At 39.8% G+C, this 17,306-nt stretch overlaps 1 protein-coding gene across 1 annotated transcript in view; it reads left to right on the forward strand.

Moving 5' to 3' along the window:
- The window catches only part of RASEF (RAS and EF-hand domain containing), a 99,259-nt gene that overhangs the window by 62,426 nt on the left and 19,527 nt on the right, over nucleotides 1–17,306 (forward strand). The window contains exons 7-10 of the mRNA XM_068107972.2: nucleotides 107–175; nucleotides 258–345; nucleotides 11,293–11,393; nucleotides 12,819–13,035. Of these exons, the coding sequence (XP_067964073.2) occupies nucleotides 107–175; nucleotides 258–345; nucleotides 11,293–11,393; nucleotides 12,819–13,035 (475 nt within the window). The remainder of the gene's footprint in view (nucleotides 1–106; nucleotides 176–257; nucleotides 346–11,292; nucleotides 11,394–12,818; nucleotides 13,036–17,306) is intronic.

Genomic DNA, 17,306 nt, shown 5'->3' on the forward strand with positions numbered 1-17,306 from the left:
ACTCCTTTCTGGACTTGTTAATTTATGGCTACTGGACCACAGCCATGATAGGACTCGAAGTTGCATCGATAATTTAACAATAAGCCTTTTTGTTTCCCTCTTACAGGGATAACTCGGCTATGAAAGAGCTTACTGATGAGAAGTTCATGCTGGAGAAACAGGTCGAGTTGCTGCAGTAAGTGCTTCGAAATTCGATGCGAGTGTTGAGATTTCGAGAACGTCGATGGAGATGTAATAGGGTTTTGTTTCTCTGCCAGGTCGACAAACAGGAAGCTTTACGACAACAACGACAACCTCCGTGCAGCCTTGGAGAACACGCTCAGCATGCACAAGCAAGCCGCTAACGTAAGGAGTTACACCTCCCGGCATCCCTCTTGCGTGACAGCATTCCTACACCAAGGTGGATGTTTTAAATTATTTGCGGACTCGTTTTATCGCAATCCATCTGAGCCGTAGCTCAAGGTGCTTGTGATCTCGTGTTGCCTTTCCCATCGCACTCCTGGTCCTGCAGATCTGGGAGAAACCTCGTGTTTAACTTTGCATCCATTTTGGATTCAACAAAATTACTGCAAACGGCAACAACATTTACGAGACTATTACATTATAACCACATGTGAAAGGGGTTAATTTTATCTACGAATTGCCATCAGGATATTTAATTAAGTTCACCCTCTGTTTCCTCCTTCCCACTTATTACCTCCGCCACTGGTTATGTTTTCACCACTGTCTGTGTTTGTTATGAGGAAAATTGGAAATTCTCATCATATGTCAATCTGCCTTGATTGCTTGCAGGTTTTTTTATGACGGAAATTGAAAAAAAAAGCCATATTTTTTATGATAAATAATGGCACTCGGTGGAGCGCATACCTCCACCAGGCTGATGCCTCGATTGTATGTTTGTTATGACGATAATTCAAAATGGGGGAAAAAGTCATATGTCTGTCTGTCTCGTTTGTATGTTTGTTATGACGATAATTCAAAATGGGGGAAAAAGTCATATGTCTGTCTGTCTCGTTTGTATGTTTGTTATGACGATAATTCAAAATGGGGGAAAAAGTCATATGTCTGTCTGTCTCGTTTGTATGTTTGTTATGACGATAATTCAAAATGGGGGAAAAAGTCATATGTCTGTCTGTCTCGTTTGTATGTTTGTTATGACGATAATTCAAAATTGGGGAAAAAGTCATATGTCTGTCTGTCTCGTTTGTATGTTTGTTGTGAGGATAATTCAAAATGGGAAAAAGTCATATGTCTGTCTGTCTCGTTTGTATGTTTGTTGTGAGGATAATTCAAAATGGGGGAAAAAGTCATATGTCTGTCTGTCTCGTTTGTATGTTTGTTGTGAGGATAATTCAAAATGGGAAAAAGTCATATGTCTATCTGTCTCGTTTGTATGTTTGTTATGAGGATAATTCAAAATGGGAAAAAGTCATATGTCTGTCTGTCTCGTTTGTATGTTTGTTGTGAGGATAATTCAAAGTGGGAAAAAGTCATAAGTCTGTCTGTCTCGTTTGTATGTTTGTTGTGAGGATAATTCAAAGTGGGAAAAAGTCATAAGTCTGTCTGTCTCGTTTGTATGTTTGTTGTGAGGATAATTCAAAGTGGGAAAAAGTCATATGTCTGTCTGTCTCGTTTGTATGTTTGTTGTGAGGATAATTCAAAGTGGGAAAAAGTCATAAGTCTGTCTGTCTCGTTTGTATGTTTGTTGTGAGGATAATTCAAAGTGGGAAAAAGTCATAAGTCTGTCTGTCTCGTTTGTATGTTTGTTGTGAGGATAATTCAAAGTGGGAAAAAGTCATATGTCTGTCTGTGTCGTTTGTATGTTTGTTGTGAAGATAATTTAAAATGGGGGAAAAAGTCATATGTCTGTCTGTCTCGTTTGTATGTTTGTTGTGAGGATAATTCAAAATTGGGGAAAAAGTCATATGTCTGTCTGTCTCGTTTGTATGTTTGTTATGAGGATAATTCAAAATGGGGGAAAAAGTCATATGTCTGTCTGTCTCGTTTGTATGTTTGTTGTGAGGATAATTCAAAATGGGGGAAAAAGTCATATGTCTGTCTGTCTCGTTTGTATGTTTGTTATGAGGATAATTCAAAATGGGGGAAAAAGTCATATGTCTGTCTGTCTCGTTTGTATGTTTGTTATGAGGATAATTCAAAATGGGGGAAAAAGTCATATGTCTGTCTGTCTCGTTTGTATGTTTGTTGTGAGGATAATTCAAAATTGGGGAAAAAGTCATATGTCTGTCTGTCTCGTTTGTATGTTTGTTATGAGGATAATTCAAAATGGGGGAAAAAGTCATATGTCTGTCTGTCTCGTTTGTATGTTTGTTATGAGGATAATTCAAAATGGGGGAAAAAGTAATATGTCTGTCTGTCTCGTTTGTATGTTTGTTATGAGGATAATTCAAATTGGGGGAAAAAGTCATATGTCTGTCTGTCTCGTTTGTATGTTTGTTGTGAGGAGCGTCTTTGGGCTCCCTGAAAAGCGCTATATAAAATAAATGCATTATTATTATTATAATTCAAAGTGGGAAAAAGTCATATGTCTGTCTGTCTCGTTTGTATGTTTGTTGTGAGGATAATTCAAAATGTGAAAAAGTCATATGTCTGTCTGTCTCGTTTGTATGTTTGTTGTGAGGATAATTCAAAATGGGAAAAAGTCATATGTCTGTCTGTCTCGTTTGTATGTTTGTTGTGAGGATAATTCAAAATGGGAAAAAGTCATATGTCTGTCTGTCTCGTTTGTATGTTTGTTGTGAGGATAATTCAAAATGGGGGAAAAAGTCATATGTCTGTCTGTCTCGTTTGTATGTTTGTTGTGAGGATAATTCAAAATGGGAAAAAGTCATATGTCTATCTGTCTCGTTTGTATGTTTGTTGTGAGGATAATTCAAAATGGGAAAAAGTCATATGTCTGTCTGTCTCGTTTGTATGTTTGTTGTGAGGATAATTCAAAATGGGAAAAAGTCATATGTCTGTCTGTGTCGTTTGTATGTTTGTTGTGAGGATAATTCAAAATGGGAAAAAGTCATATGTCTATCTGTCTCGTTTGTATGTTTGTTGTGAGGATAATTCAAAATGGGAAAAAGTCATATGTCTGTCTGTCTCGTTTGTATGTTTGTTATGATGATAATTCAAAATGGGAAAAAGTCATATGTCTGTCTGTCTCGTTTGTATGTTTGTTATGATGATAATTCAAAATGGGGGAAAAAGTCAGATGTCTGTCTGTCTCGTTTGTATGTTTGTTATGAGGATAATTCAAAATGGGAAAAAGTCATATGTCTATCTGTCTCGTTTGTATGTTTGTTGTGAGGATAATTCAAAATGGGAAAAAGTCATATGTCTATCTGTCTCGTTTGTATGTTTGTTGTGAGGATAATTCAAAATGGGGGAAAAAGTCATATGTCTGTCTGTCTCGTTTGTATGTTTGTTATGATGATAATTCAAAATGGGGGAAAAAGTCATATGTCTATCTGTCTCGTTTGTATGTTTGTTATGAGGATAATTCAAAATGGGAAAAAGTCATATGTCTGTCTGTCTCGTTTGTATGTTTGTTATGAGGATAATTCAAAATGGGAAAAAGTCATATGTCTGTCTGTCTCGTTTGTATGTTTGTTATGAGGATAATTCAAAATGGGAAAAAGTCATATGTCTGTCTGTCTCGTTTGTATGTTTGTTATGAGGATAATTCAAAATGGGAAAAAGTCATATGTCTGTCTGTCTCGTTTGTATGTTTGTTGTGAGGATAATTCAAAGTGGGAAAAAGTCATAAGTCTGTCTGTCTCGTTTGTATGTTTGTTGTGAGGATAATTCAAAGTGGGAAAAAGTCATATGTCTGTCTGTGTCGTTTGTATGTTTGTTGTGAAGATAATTTAAAATGGGGGAAAAAGTCATATGTCTGTCTGTCTCGTTTGTATGTTTGTTGTGAGGATAATTCAAAATCGGGGAAAAAGTCATATGTCTGTCTGTCTCGTTTGTATGTTTGTTATGAGGATAATTCAAAATGGGGGAAAAAGTCATATGTCTGTCTGTCTCGTTTGTATGTTTGTTATGAGGATAATTCAAAATGGGGGAAAAAGTCATATGTCTGTCTGTCTCGTTTGTATGTTTGTTATGAGGATAATTCAAAATGGGGGAAAAAGTCATATGTCTGTCTGTCTCGTTTGTATGTTTGTTATGAGGATAATTCAAAATGGGGGAAAAAGTCATATGTCTGTCTGTCTCGTTTGTATGTTTGTTGTGAGGAGCGTCTTTGGGCTCCCTGAAAAGCGCTATATAAAATAAATGCATTATTATTATTATAATTCAAAGTGGGAAAAAGTCATATGTCTGTCTGTCTCGTTTGTATGTTTGTTGTGAGGATAATTCAAAATGTGAAAAAGTCATATGTCTGTCTGTCTCGTTTGTATGTTTGTTGTGAGGATAATTCAAAATGGGAAAAAGTCATATGTCTGTCTGTCTCGTTTGTATGTTTGTTGTGAGGATAATTCAAAGTGGGAAAAAGTCATAAGTCTGTCTGTCTCGTTTGTATGTTTGTTGTGAGGATAATTCAAAGTGGGAAAAAGTCATATGTCTGTCTGTGTCGTTTGTATGTTTGTTGTGAGGATAATTTAAAATGGGGGAAAAAGTCATATGTCTGTCTGTCTCGTTTGTATGTTTGTTGTGAGGATAATTCAAAATTGGGGAAAAAGTCATATGTCTGTCTGTCTCGTTTGTATGTTTGTTATGAGGATAATTCAAAATGGGGGAAAAAGTCATATGTCTGTCTGTCTCGTTTGTATGTTTGTTATGAGGATAATTCAAAATGGGGGAAAAAGTCATATGTCTGTCTGTCTCGATTGTATGTTTGTTACGAGGATAATTCAAAATGGGGGAAAAAGTCATATGTCTGTCTGTCTCGTTTGTATGTTTGTTACGAGGATAATTCAAAATGGGGGAAAAGTTATATGTCTGTCTGTCTCGTTTGTATGTTTGTTATGAGGATAATTCAAAATGGGGGAAAAAGTCATATGTCTGTCTGTCTCGTTTGTATGTTTGTTGTGAGGATAATTCAAAATGGGAAAAAGTCATATGTCTATCTGTCTCGTTTGTATGTTTGTTGTGAGGATAATTCAAAATGGGAAAAAGTCATATGTCTGTCTGTCTCGTTTGTATGTTTGTTGTGAGGATAATTCAAAATGGGAAAAAGTCATATGTCTGTCTGTGTCGTTTGTATGTTTGTTGTGAGGATAATTCAAAATGGGAAAAAGTCATATGTCTATCTGTCTCGTTTGTATGTTTGTTGTGAGGATAATTCAAAATGGGAAAAAGTCATATGTCTGTCTGTCTCGTTTGTATGTTTGTTATGATGATAATTCAAAATGGGAAAAAGTCATATGTCTGTCTGTCTCGTTTGTATGTTTGTTATGATGATAATTCAAAATGGGGGAAAAAGTCAGATGTCTGTCTGTCTCGTTTGTATGTTTGTTATGAGGATAATTCAAAATGGGAAAAAGTCATATGTCTATCTGTCTCGTTTGTATGTTTGTTGTGAGGATAATTCAAAATGGGAAAAAGTCATATGTCTATCTGTCTCGTTTGTATGTTTGTTGTGAGGATAATTCAAAATGGGGGAAAAAGTCATATGTCTGTCTGTCTCGTTTGTATGTTTGTTATGATGATAATTCAAAATGGGGGAAAAAGTCATATGTCTATCTGTCTCGTTTGTATGTTTGTTATGAGGATAATTCAAAATGGGAAAAAGTCATATGTCTGTCTGTCTCGTTTGTATGTTTGTTATGAGGATAATTCAAAATGGGAAAAAGTCATATGTCTGTCTGTCTCGTTTGTATGTTTGTTATGAGGATAATTCAAAATGGGAAAAAGTCATATGTCTGTCTGTCTCGTTTGTATGTTTGTTATGAGGATAATTCAAAATGGGAAAAAGTCATATGTCTGTCTGTCTCGTTTGTATGTTTGTTGTGAGGATAATTCAAAGTGGGAAAAAGTCATAAGTCTGTCTGTCTCGTTTGTATGTTTGTTGTGAGGATAATTCAAATTGGGAAAAAGTCATATGTCTGTCTGTGTCGTTTGTATGTTTGTTGTGAAGATAATTTAAAATGGGGGAAAAAGTCATATGTCTGTCTGTCTCGTTTGTATGTTTGTTGTGAGGATAATTCAAAATCGGGGAAAAAGTCATATGTCTGTCTGTCTCGTTTGTATGTTTGTTATGAGGATAATTCAAAATGGGGGAAAAAGTCATATGTCTGTCTGTCTCGTTTGTATGTTTGTTATGAGGATAATTCAAAATGGGGGAAAAAGTCATATGTCTGTCTGTCTCGTTTGTATGTTTGTTATGAGGATAATTCAAAATGGGGGAAAAAGTCATATGTCTGTCTGTCTCGTTTGTATGTTTGTTATGAGGATAATTCAAAATGGGGGAAAAAGTCATATGTCTGTCTGTCTCGTTTGTATGTTTGTTGTGAGGATAATTCAAAATTGGGGAAAAAGTCATATGTCTGTCTGTCTCGTTTGTATGTTTGTTATGAGGATAATTCAAAATGGGGGAAAAAGTCATATGTCTGTCTGTCTCGTTTGTATGTTTGTTATGAGGATAATTCAAAATGGGGGAAAAAGTCATATGTCTGTCTGTCTCGTTTGTATGTTTGTTATGAGGATAATTCAAATTGGGGGAAAAAGTCATATGTCTGTCTGTCTCGTTTGTATGTTTGTTGTGAGGAGCGTCTTTGGGCTCCCTGAAAAGCGCTATATAAAATAAATGCATTATTATTATTATAATTCAAAGTGGGAAAAAGTCATATGTCTGTCTGTCTCGTTTGTATGTTTGTTGTGAGGATAATTCAAAATGTGAAAAAGTCATATGTCTGTCTGTCTCGTTTGTATGTTTGTTGTGAGGATAATTCAAAATGGGAAAAAGTCATATGTCTGTCTGTCTCGTTTGTATGTTTGTTGTGAGGATAATTCAAAATGGGAAAAAGTCATATGTCTGTCTGTCTCGTTTGTATGTTTGTTGTGAGGATAATTCAAAATGGGGGAAAAAGTCATATGTCTGTCTGTCTCGTTTGTATGTTTGTTGTGAGGATAATTCAAAATGGGAAAAAGTCATATGTCTATCTGTCTCGTTTGTATGTTTGTTGTGAGGATAATTCAAAATGGGAAAAAGTCATATGTCTGTCTGTCTCGTTTGTATGTTTGTTGTGAGGATAATTCAAAATGGGAAAAAGTCATATGTCTATCTGTCTCGTTTGTATGTTTGTTATGATGATAATTCAAAATGGGGGAAAAAGTCATATGTCTATCTGTCTCGTTTGTATGTTTGTTGTGAGGATAATTCAAAATGGGAAAAAGTCATATGTCTATCTGTCTCGTTTGTATGTTTGTTGTGAGGATAATTCAAAATGGGGGAAAAAGTCATATGTCTGTCTGTCTCGTTTGTATGTTTGTTATGATGATAATTCAAAATGGGGGAAAAAGTCATATGTCTATCTGTCTCGTTTGTATGTTTGTTATGAGGATAATTCAAAATGGGAAAAAGTCATATGTCTGTCTGTCTCGTTTGTATGTTTGTTATGAGGATAATTCAAAATGGGAAAAAGTCATATGTCTGTCTGTCTCGTTTGTATGTTTGTTATGAGGATAATTCAAAATGGGAAAAAGTCATATGTCTGTCTGTCTCGTTTGTATGTTTGTTATGAGGATAATTCAAAATGGGAAAAAGTCATATGTCTGTCTGTCTCGTTTGTATGTTTGTTGTGAGGATAATTCAAAGTGGGAAAAAGTCATAAGTCTGTCTGTCTCGTTTGTATGTTTGTTGTGAGGATAATTCAAAGTGGGAAAAAGTCATATGTCTGTCTGTGTCGTTTGTATGTTTGTTGTGAAGATAATTTAAAATGGGGGAAAAAGTCATATGTCTGTCTGTCTCGTTTGTATGTTTGTTGTGAGGATAATTCAAAATTGGGGAAAAAGTCATATGTCTGTCTGTCTCGTTTGTATGTTTGTTATGAGGATAATTCAAAATGGGGGAAAAAGTCATATGTCTGTCTGTCTCGTTTGTATGTTTGTTATGAGGATAATTCAAAATGGGGGAAAAAGTCATATGTCTGTCTGTCTCGTTTGTATGTTTGTTATGAGGATAATTCAAAATGGGGGAAAAAGTCATATGTCTGTCTGTCTCGTTTGTATGTTTGTTATGAGGATAATTCAAAATGGGGGAAAAAGTCATATGTCTGTCTGTCTCGTTTGTATGTTTGTTGTGAGGAGCGTCTTTGGGCTCCCTGAAAAGCGCTATATAAAATAAATGCATTATTATTATTATAATTCAAAGTGGGAAAAAGTCATATGTCTGTCTGTCTCGTTTGTATGTTTGTTGTGAGGATAATTCAAAATGTGAAAAAGTCATATGTCTGTCTGTCTCGTTTGTATGTTTGTTGTGAGGATAATTCAAAATGGGAAAAAGTCATATGTCTGTCTGTCTCGTTTGTATGTTTGTTGTGAGGATAATTCAAAGTGGGAAAAAGTCATAAGTCTGTCTGTCTCGTTTGTATGTTTGTTGTGAGGATAATTCAAAGTGGGAAAAAGTCATATGTCTGTCTGTGTCGTTTGTATGTTTGTTGTGAGGATAATTTAAAATGGGGGAAAAAGTCATATGTCTGTCTGTCTCGTTTGTATGTTTGTTGTGAGGATAATTCAAAATTGGGGAAAAAGTCATATGTCTGTCTGTCTCGTTTGTATGTTTGTTATGAGGATAATTCAAAATGGGGGAAAAAGTCATATGTCTGTCTGTCTCGTTTGTATGTTTGTTATGAGGATAATTCAAAATGGGGGAAAAAGTCATATGTCTGTCTGTCTCGTTTGTATGTTTGTTACGAAGATAATTCAAAATGGGGGAAAAAGTCATATGTCTGTCTGTCTCGTTTGTATGTTTGTTACGAGGATAATTCAAAATGGGGGAAAAAGTCATATGTCTGTCTGTCTCGTTTGTATGTTTGTTATGAGGATAATTCAAAATGGGGGAAAAAGTCATATGTCTGTCTGTCTCGTTTGTATGTTTGTTGTGAGGATAATTCAAAATGGGAAAAAGTCATATGTCTGTCTGTCTCGTTTGTATGTTTGTTATGAGGATAATTCAAAATGGGGGAAAAAGTCATATGTCTGTCTGTCTCGATTGTATGTTTGTTACGAGGATAATTCAAAATGGGGGAAAAAGTCATATGTCTGTCTGTCTCGTTTGTATGTTTGTTACGAGGATAATTCAAAATGGGGGAAAAGTTATATGTCTGTCTGTCTCGTTTGTATGTTTGTTATGAGGATAATTCAAAATGGGGGAAAAAGTCATATGTCTGTCTGTCTCGTTTGTATGTTTGTTACGAGGATAATTCAAAATGGGGGAAAAAGTCATATGTCTGTCTGTCTCGTTTGTATGTTTGTTATGAGGATAATTCAAAATGGGAAAAAGTCATATGTCTGTCTGTCTCGTTTGTGTGTTTGTTATGAGGATAATTCAAAATAGATTTTTTAAAATGTATCAATTAATTAATTAATTAATTATCCATTTATTAAGTACTTATTCATTTCCTTTGTCATCTGGGCAATATCTCGAGCACCTTTTGAGTTAGAAATCTGATATTTGGACACAACAAGGATGGATTCATTAGATTTTTGTTTCGGTCCGAACCTAGATCCGCCCTTTCAGTGGTATACAAAACGTAAACTGTTCAGCCTGGTGGAGCTATGCGCTCTACCGAGTGCCATTTTAATTTCCACTTGAATTCCCCCCATCACCACTAAATATTCATCAATGCATATCAACCACTTCTTACAGTGATGTTTTAGCGGTCATGGCACTGTCATGCCATCCAATAGCTTGTGGGTCCAAACCTAGCTGAAGACGTGTAGAAAGCGACCAGGACAATTATCTTGTTACTATTGGCTTGTTGGTGCAAACCCAGTGGGCCTCATTAATGATCTTTACAAATGAGGTGATCTGCCTGCCCTGCTCGGACTGGTGCATATATACAGCCAGGCCACATTGTGGTTAACTCTCAATACCTTCAGGACAACTTGGAGCAGGTACTATTCTATTCATTCATATATAGCATGTGGCTGCTGGTGCCCCTTGTATTAAATTTTTGTCTACAAAGTCCGCTTGTAGAGAAGCTAAGTTCGAGCAGGGATTTTGGAAATTTGTTCAGGATGCTGGCGATCTCTTGCCTACTCTTCGCAAAAGGACACAGTGGGATCTTTAACATTCATAATGCTGGCAGACAGGATGCCCAGTTTATCGTCCATCTGATGGATGGTTGCCCTGCATGTAAAACACCAGGATGACAGTTTATAGATACCAGCAAATTGAACGTGCCCTCATATTGCAAACTGGGTCAGGATGGTGATGGCAAAAATGCAAATGGTGTCTTCCGTCATCGAGCCAGCAAGCTCGGAGCAGCAATTCACATTTATTGCCACATCTGATACAATGTAAATACTTTAATGGTGGCGAGGTACTCCATTTGAAACTGTTTGTTCAATATGTGTAGCTTTTTGGTACCTAGGGTCCATAATAAGAATTTGTATTGGTGTCAAAGCCAGTCACCCATTGCAAATGAATAGTAGGATGAGCCCCAGATAGACAGCTCAGTGTTGAGTGTGCAAACCTCTCGCCTCCAGCCTGAATGTGCACTAAAATGCTACCTGTGAAAAATATTACTGGATATAAATAAAATCCCAAATTGAAAGTATCATTATAATGGTATCAGCTATTACAAAGTGGCCAATAAATGCTCTCCTCAAATAAGGGGTACATGGTATTTATGCACTCTGTGAGACAAGTATAAATGGTTCTTAGACTGAAGCACAAAGCATTGCAAGATGACTGAGATTTCAGGAATATTTTGACCCATTTGCCCCAAGCTACGAACGAGTTGATTTGACTGCTAACAAAAACACTAAATGTCTGTTCAGGGTGTACTCTATATGGATCAGGTGCATTTTCCTTTAGGGCACAATAAGAGACCTTTTAGTTGGTAATTCCTTTTTGGAAAAGGCATTGATGAAAATATGTGATGGGCAAAGAAACCCCCGAGGAGAATGTATTACATAGATTGTAAATTTAACAGCACAGTGCTAATGAGAGCAGCATCAAGCACTTTGACGGTTAAAATAAAAAGTCTCGATCAATTAAATATGAGATGCCTGCTTTCCCTGGGGCTTGTGCTTTAACATGAGCTTTGGACTTGAGGGCAGCACATCTTCATTTACTGCCATATGTGGTTAACGGAACTCCCTCTCCACCAGAGCACGAGAGTGACGTCTCCGGGACATCCCCTCCACCGGAGCACCCCTCAATCTTCGGCCGATTGTCGAGGAAGGACGTTTTCTTCGACCAATGACCAACGGTGGGCCTTGCCATGTGGATGGCATTCCGCGCAGTTAAACAGACCGTGTCTCCACTATCAAGCAGTTCCATGATGGGATGGATATTTATCGTAGCATAACAATGGCCTTTATCATAAAGAAGGCTTGAGATCTTAGGGTCTTGAATTTGAGCCCCTGCCATGTCGTTGAATTAACACCACGAGGGTCGACTCCACCTGTCATCCTTCCGATGTTGGCAAAAAGAGTACCAGCTGTTTGGTAATGGGGTGCACTGCATTAGCGGCACACCCATGCCTCCAGAAAAATGATGCAGCCAGCAACAAAAATGCAAGTGCACAATCAATCCTATTATTTCTTTACAAACAGATTTTCCATGTAATTGAGCACAAAGTGATGATGCTCGGATTGATCCCTAAGAGACCACAATTTAGATCTCTGGCCATGGTACGCCATCGCACACCACACAACACAATTAAATGGACAAAATCAACTCATGAGCTACTAAGTAGCTTTCTCTATAAGATTTTGACGTGATTAAAAAAACCCCACCATATTAATTAATTATTTTTTATTGCCTGCGCTAAATTCTTCAAATCAAGGCGAAAGGATTCAATAATGAATTCCCGAGGGCCTGGCTCTCTGCAGTACAAGGAAGGCCATTGGGTCACCAACATGTATCAGACCATTCTGCTAAATCGGAAGCTCCATAATAATCAGCAGCACCAACCGCAACCCCACCAAGCAGCAGCTCATCGCGCCCACGTCCAACACCTATTTCACGACTCATCAGCCATTTCGTACGTGCTCTCAACCTCATCTTATAGGTCGGGACATTTATGGAGTTATAATTCAGGAAGACAAAAATGGCACTTTCAGAAGCGACGATGCTTTCATTAGTCATGCTTCCTCTGGTGCCTTTGAGATAAAACAGGGATTAATTGCAATCAAGGGGTTGTCCTTTTGTGAAACCGTAAGGTAACTCCTGCTTCTTGGAAACTGACAGAGCGAGTTTATTTTTAACGTAATAACCTTGATGAATAATTTCACACACACTACATCTGGCAGGGTTTGCGGAAAAGCACATAACGCTGCTGGTCAGCACAGAAGAGTCTGAACTGTTCATTAAGTGATAAGCTGCCTCTTTCTTCCACAGTAAGTAGGTTAAACATCTCATCATACTTTTCACAAAGGGAAGGTCTTTGTCACTATGGCAACATTTATACAGAACAACTAACATGAGATGCATCATTTGCATATTGGAATTCTTTATATATTTGGTTCCCATGTTGTTTTAATTGTAATTTATTGACAACTTACAAAATGAGTTATTCCCAGATTACTTGCAGCTTTGGAATTCTAAATTGGTACTGTTGGTTGAGATTGAGACGTACGACAGACCGATTGATGTTGGTTAGAGGTTGGTGACGGTGTTTGTATTTTTGTAGAATGCACGTGCAATCCTTCATCGAAGACGAAACCGATATGTTGGCAGCTTGTGATCCAATGCGGAATTCTATTGGTGAGAGTCAGGAGGTTGAGTCGTGGAACGAGTATGACATGGCCAATACCATGCACGAGGAAGAAGTGGACATGGAGCCAGGACAATGGAACCAAAGTACATTTCCTCACCCGCCATCCATGGGCTATGCGTCTGACACGGATGTGAGATCCCTTTTGTATCTGCTTATTCGCTTCATTCATTGGTCCTGAATATATCACAGGTTGAATATCCAGCTACGAAATGGCTTTAAAATGTTTTCTGTCTTCTTATAAATAACATGTGACCTTCCATTTATCCTGTTTGTTTGCATTAGTGATCAATCTGATGTGAATACAGCATACCGATAGGTTTAACTTGATTGGGTACACCATACAATGTCCACTTCTCCCTTCGTTGACCTCCACAACCCTTCTGATCTCACTGACTACTACAACCACACTCTCTCCTCCTGCCTCGACCAACTTGCGCCTATAAAAACCAAAACAGTTTCTTTCACCCATTCTGTTCCCTGGTTTACCCCTGAACTCCGCCTGATGAAAACTCGTGCTCGCCAACTTGAAAGACTCCGCAATAAAACAGGTCTCACAATTCACTCCCAAGCCTACAAGGACCACCTGCAGCACTACAAAGATGCCCTCTCCCGCCCCCGCTCCGCCTACTACTCTCAAATTATCCACTCTGGCTCCGGAAACCCAAAAGCACTCTTCTCTACAATAAACAAACTCCTCAGCCCCCTGGACACCACCACCCAGTCATTCACAGTAGACAACTGCATCTCCTTCCTTTCATTCTTCCAACGCAAAGTTGAAAACATCTACAACAGCTTGACCACCGCCGCACCCACTCCCCCTCAAATCACCTGCCCCCCCTTATCCTGCCATCCCCTGTCTCAATTCTCCCCATTCTCCCCTACTGACCCCTCTGAACTCCTCATAGGAATGAAAACTGCCACCTGCACTCTGGAGCCCATCCCCTCCAGCTTTGTCAAGGCCTCCCTTCCTGCTCTCTCTCCACTTATCACTGCAACAATAAACTCCTCCCTGTCTACAGGCATCGTCCCACCATCCCTCAAAATTGCTGCTGTTACCCCCATTCTGAAAAAACCTGGACTAAGCCCTGACACCCTAAACAACTTCAGACCCATCTCCAACCTACCCTTTCTGTCGAAAGTTTTGGAACGCGCTGTAGCCGCTCAACTCAAACATCACCTCTCTGCCAATAACCTGTATGAAACATTCCAATCCGGATTCCGCTCCAACCACAGTACAGAAACTGCTCTCCTCAAAATCACCAACGACCTTCTCCTCTCCTCTGACGCTGGCAACCTCAACATTCTCATCCTCCTCGACCTCAGCGCCGCCTTTGACACCATCGATCACACCATCCTCCTCACCCGACTTGAAACCATCTTTAATGTTACTGGCACTGCCCTCTCTTGGATTAAATCATACCTCTCTGACAGACGCCAGTTCATCTCCATCAATAACTGCAAATCCCCCACTGCTCCCCTCCCCCAAGGTGTCCCCCAAGGTTCAGTTCTTGGCCCCCTCCTCTTCATCCTTTACCTGTCCCCCCTCGGTCACTTAATCCGCCGTCATGGTCTCCAATTCCACTGCTTCGCCGATGACATCCAGCTTTTCATCTCCACCAAGTCCATTTCCACCGCCACCCACTCTATCCTGACAAACTGCATCACTGAAATAAAATCCTGGCTTCAAATCAACTTCCTCAAGCTTAACTGTGATAAATCTGAAATAATCATCATTGGCCCAAAAACGCTCATAAAATCCACCAATAACTTTACCCTCAACATCGACGGTATCCCAGTATCCACCTCCCCTCACATCCGGAATCTTGGCATCATCTTTGACCAAACCCTCTCCTTCGACAAATACACTAAACAGATCACAAAGACAGCCTTCTTTCACCTGAAAAACATCGCCCGTCTCCGTCCATCCCTCTCCTCCATGGTTGCAGAAACCCTCATCCACGCCTTCATCACCTCCCGTCTGGACTACTGCAATAGCCTCCTCTATGGTTCACCCTCAATAATCACCAATAAACTCCAATACATTCAGAACTCTGCTGCCTGTCTACTCACCCATTCCCGGACCCGTGACCACATCACCCCCGTCCTTTACAAGCTTCACTGGCTCCCCATCTCCCAGAGAATCCAGTACAAAATCCTCCTCTTGACCTACAAAGCCCTCCATAACCTGGCCCCATCCTACCTGGCTGACCTCCTCTCCAGACACACTCCCAACCTCAACCTCCGCTCTGCTGGTACCAACCTCCTGACCCCCCCCCCCCCATCCGGACCAAATTCAGATCCTGGGGGGGACAGGGCCTTCTCCATCGCTGCTCCCACCCTCTGGAACTCACTACCTCACACCATCAGAGACTCCTCCTCACTCACCACATTCAAAACATCACTCAAGACCCACCTGTTCAACACTGCATTCAACATTTAACCCACAGCATCTAACCCCTGACTATCTCTTCTCCTTCTCCCTCCTTTTTGCTTTGAATATTTCCCTATTGATTCTTGTTTTTTGCAATTGTGTTTATGTTTTGCTATGCATTATGTTTTGCACTCTGTCAAAGCGTCTTTGGGCTCCCTGAAAAGCGCTATATAAAATAAATGCATTATTATTATTATTATTATTATTATTATTATACACCTTCATTGGGTACACCATACATCTTCACCTGCATACACCTTCTGAAGACAACATATAGAAAAGTAATATAATTTATAGCTTCACTACCTACATCACCCCTGACCCTACCATCATCCCTTCTGACTCTACTCTCCACACCCTTTGCCCCATTGGTGGATGTGATGACCAACTCGTGCATCATGTCAGATTCTACTACTTCCACACACAGACACCTCCCCACAAAGCGGTCATGCTCCGCTGCCATAGCTTCCACACGTGCCTGTGGAAGACTGCGTGTACTCTTGGCTTCAGGTTTAGCCTGGGATTCAACCCAAACACCCTAGAGGTTGGCCCATCCAGCAGCTACACTCTTTTGGGTAGCTATGATTCCACCAATACATTTGGCCTGCTAACTTCCATTTTAATTGCCAGATCAGCTTTACTGGATCAGCCTTACTAAACACACCCACACAGTTCAGCTCAGCCTGGTCTGTTGCCATTACAACCTGGCTGATTCCTAATCGACCCAGGCCCACTTACTGCATCCAGGCCCCTTACCAGTTAATTCTGGTCAGCCTCCATTTTGGCCATCTTACCACCCTGTTTGGTCATCCTATGTGCCTTGCGATGGGCTTAGTCCACTCTTGGCTCGGCCCTTGCATCTCCTAGTTGGCTGCAAGTTCAAACTTGACCCTTTCCATTCCACCAATTAGCTGATAAAACATCGCCTATATGTCCAGGGAAGCCGCTGCTTCGCCTTGAAACACCAGTGACACAACCAACATACTCAACTCAACATGACCAGCTACACAGACCACGTGGAAAGTAGAACAAGCTGGGTCCCTGCCTTTCCTGGATGTACAACTTTCCACGGACAGAAACGGCAAGTTACACTTGCAAGTGTATCGTAAACCCACCCACACAGACTAAATATTGGACTACCGAAGTGGCCATCCCACCTGTCACAAAATAAGTTGTGCTCGCAGCTTAGTTGACCGTGCAAAAACACACTACATTGACTGTGAACAACGCCAGATGGAGATACTGCACATCACTCAACTACTGCGAGGAAACCACTGCACATCACTCAACTACTGCGAGGAAACCACTACCCAAATGCGTTCATCAAATCTTGTCGCCGGAAACCCAAACAGTACAGTAGTACCAGTCCACCCACACCAACACACACGGTTGCGCTTCCATACATACAAAATGCTTCTGAAACCACGAGCCGCATATACTAAATCAGTACAACATCAACATCACCCACAAACCACAAGCATCCTTACGAGCACACGTGTCAAAGCCTCAGGACACTTGCACAAATGTGACAGAAAGAACGTCATCCATGATTATGATGATGGTGTGAGTTGTCGCTTTCGACGAATCTCTTCCCTTCGTTGGTGCGTTCACTAAGCATTGTGCGTAGGTGAGCTGGTGCAAATGAAGGGAAAAAACCTGCACAGATATGTGATTAAAGTGATAGAGGTGTGTGCTATCCCTCTCCCACTCACTATTCCTATGAGCATCGTTGGCTGCAGGTGCAGTAAATGCAACATGAAGTCTGATGCACATAGGCGCAGCAGACTGGCCAGGTCGATGGTATGATGATGCCCTTGATGTCCAAAGTGGACCCAGCTCTCTGCAGATACTACTCAATGATGCCTAAATTGGTGCCACCACTAACTTTCATGGGCACATTCATCCACAATGTAGCGCTGCCGAGGCTGACCTACAGGTGCGGTTTGATATCTGAGTGTCCTTTTCATACC

The sequence above is a fragment of the Myxine glutinosa genome, chromosome 2, assembly GCF_964187855.1.
Source record: "Myxine glutinosa chromosome 2, kmMyxGlut1.1, whole genome shotgun sequence".
Classification (NCBI taxonomy): domain Eukaryota; kingdom Metazoa; phylum Chordata; class Myxini; order Myxiniformes; family Myxinidae; genus Myxine; species Myxine glutinosa.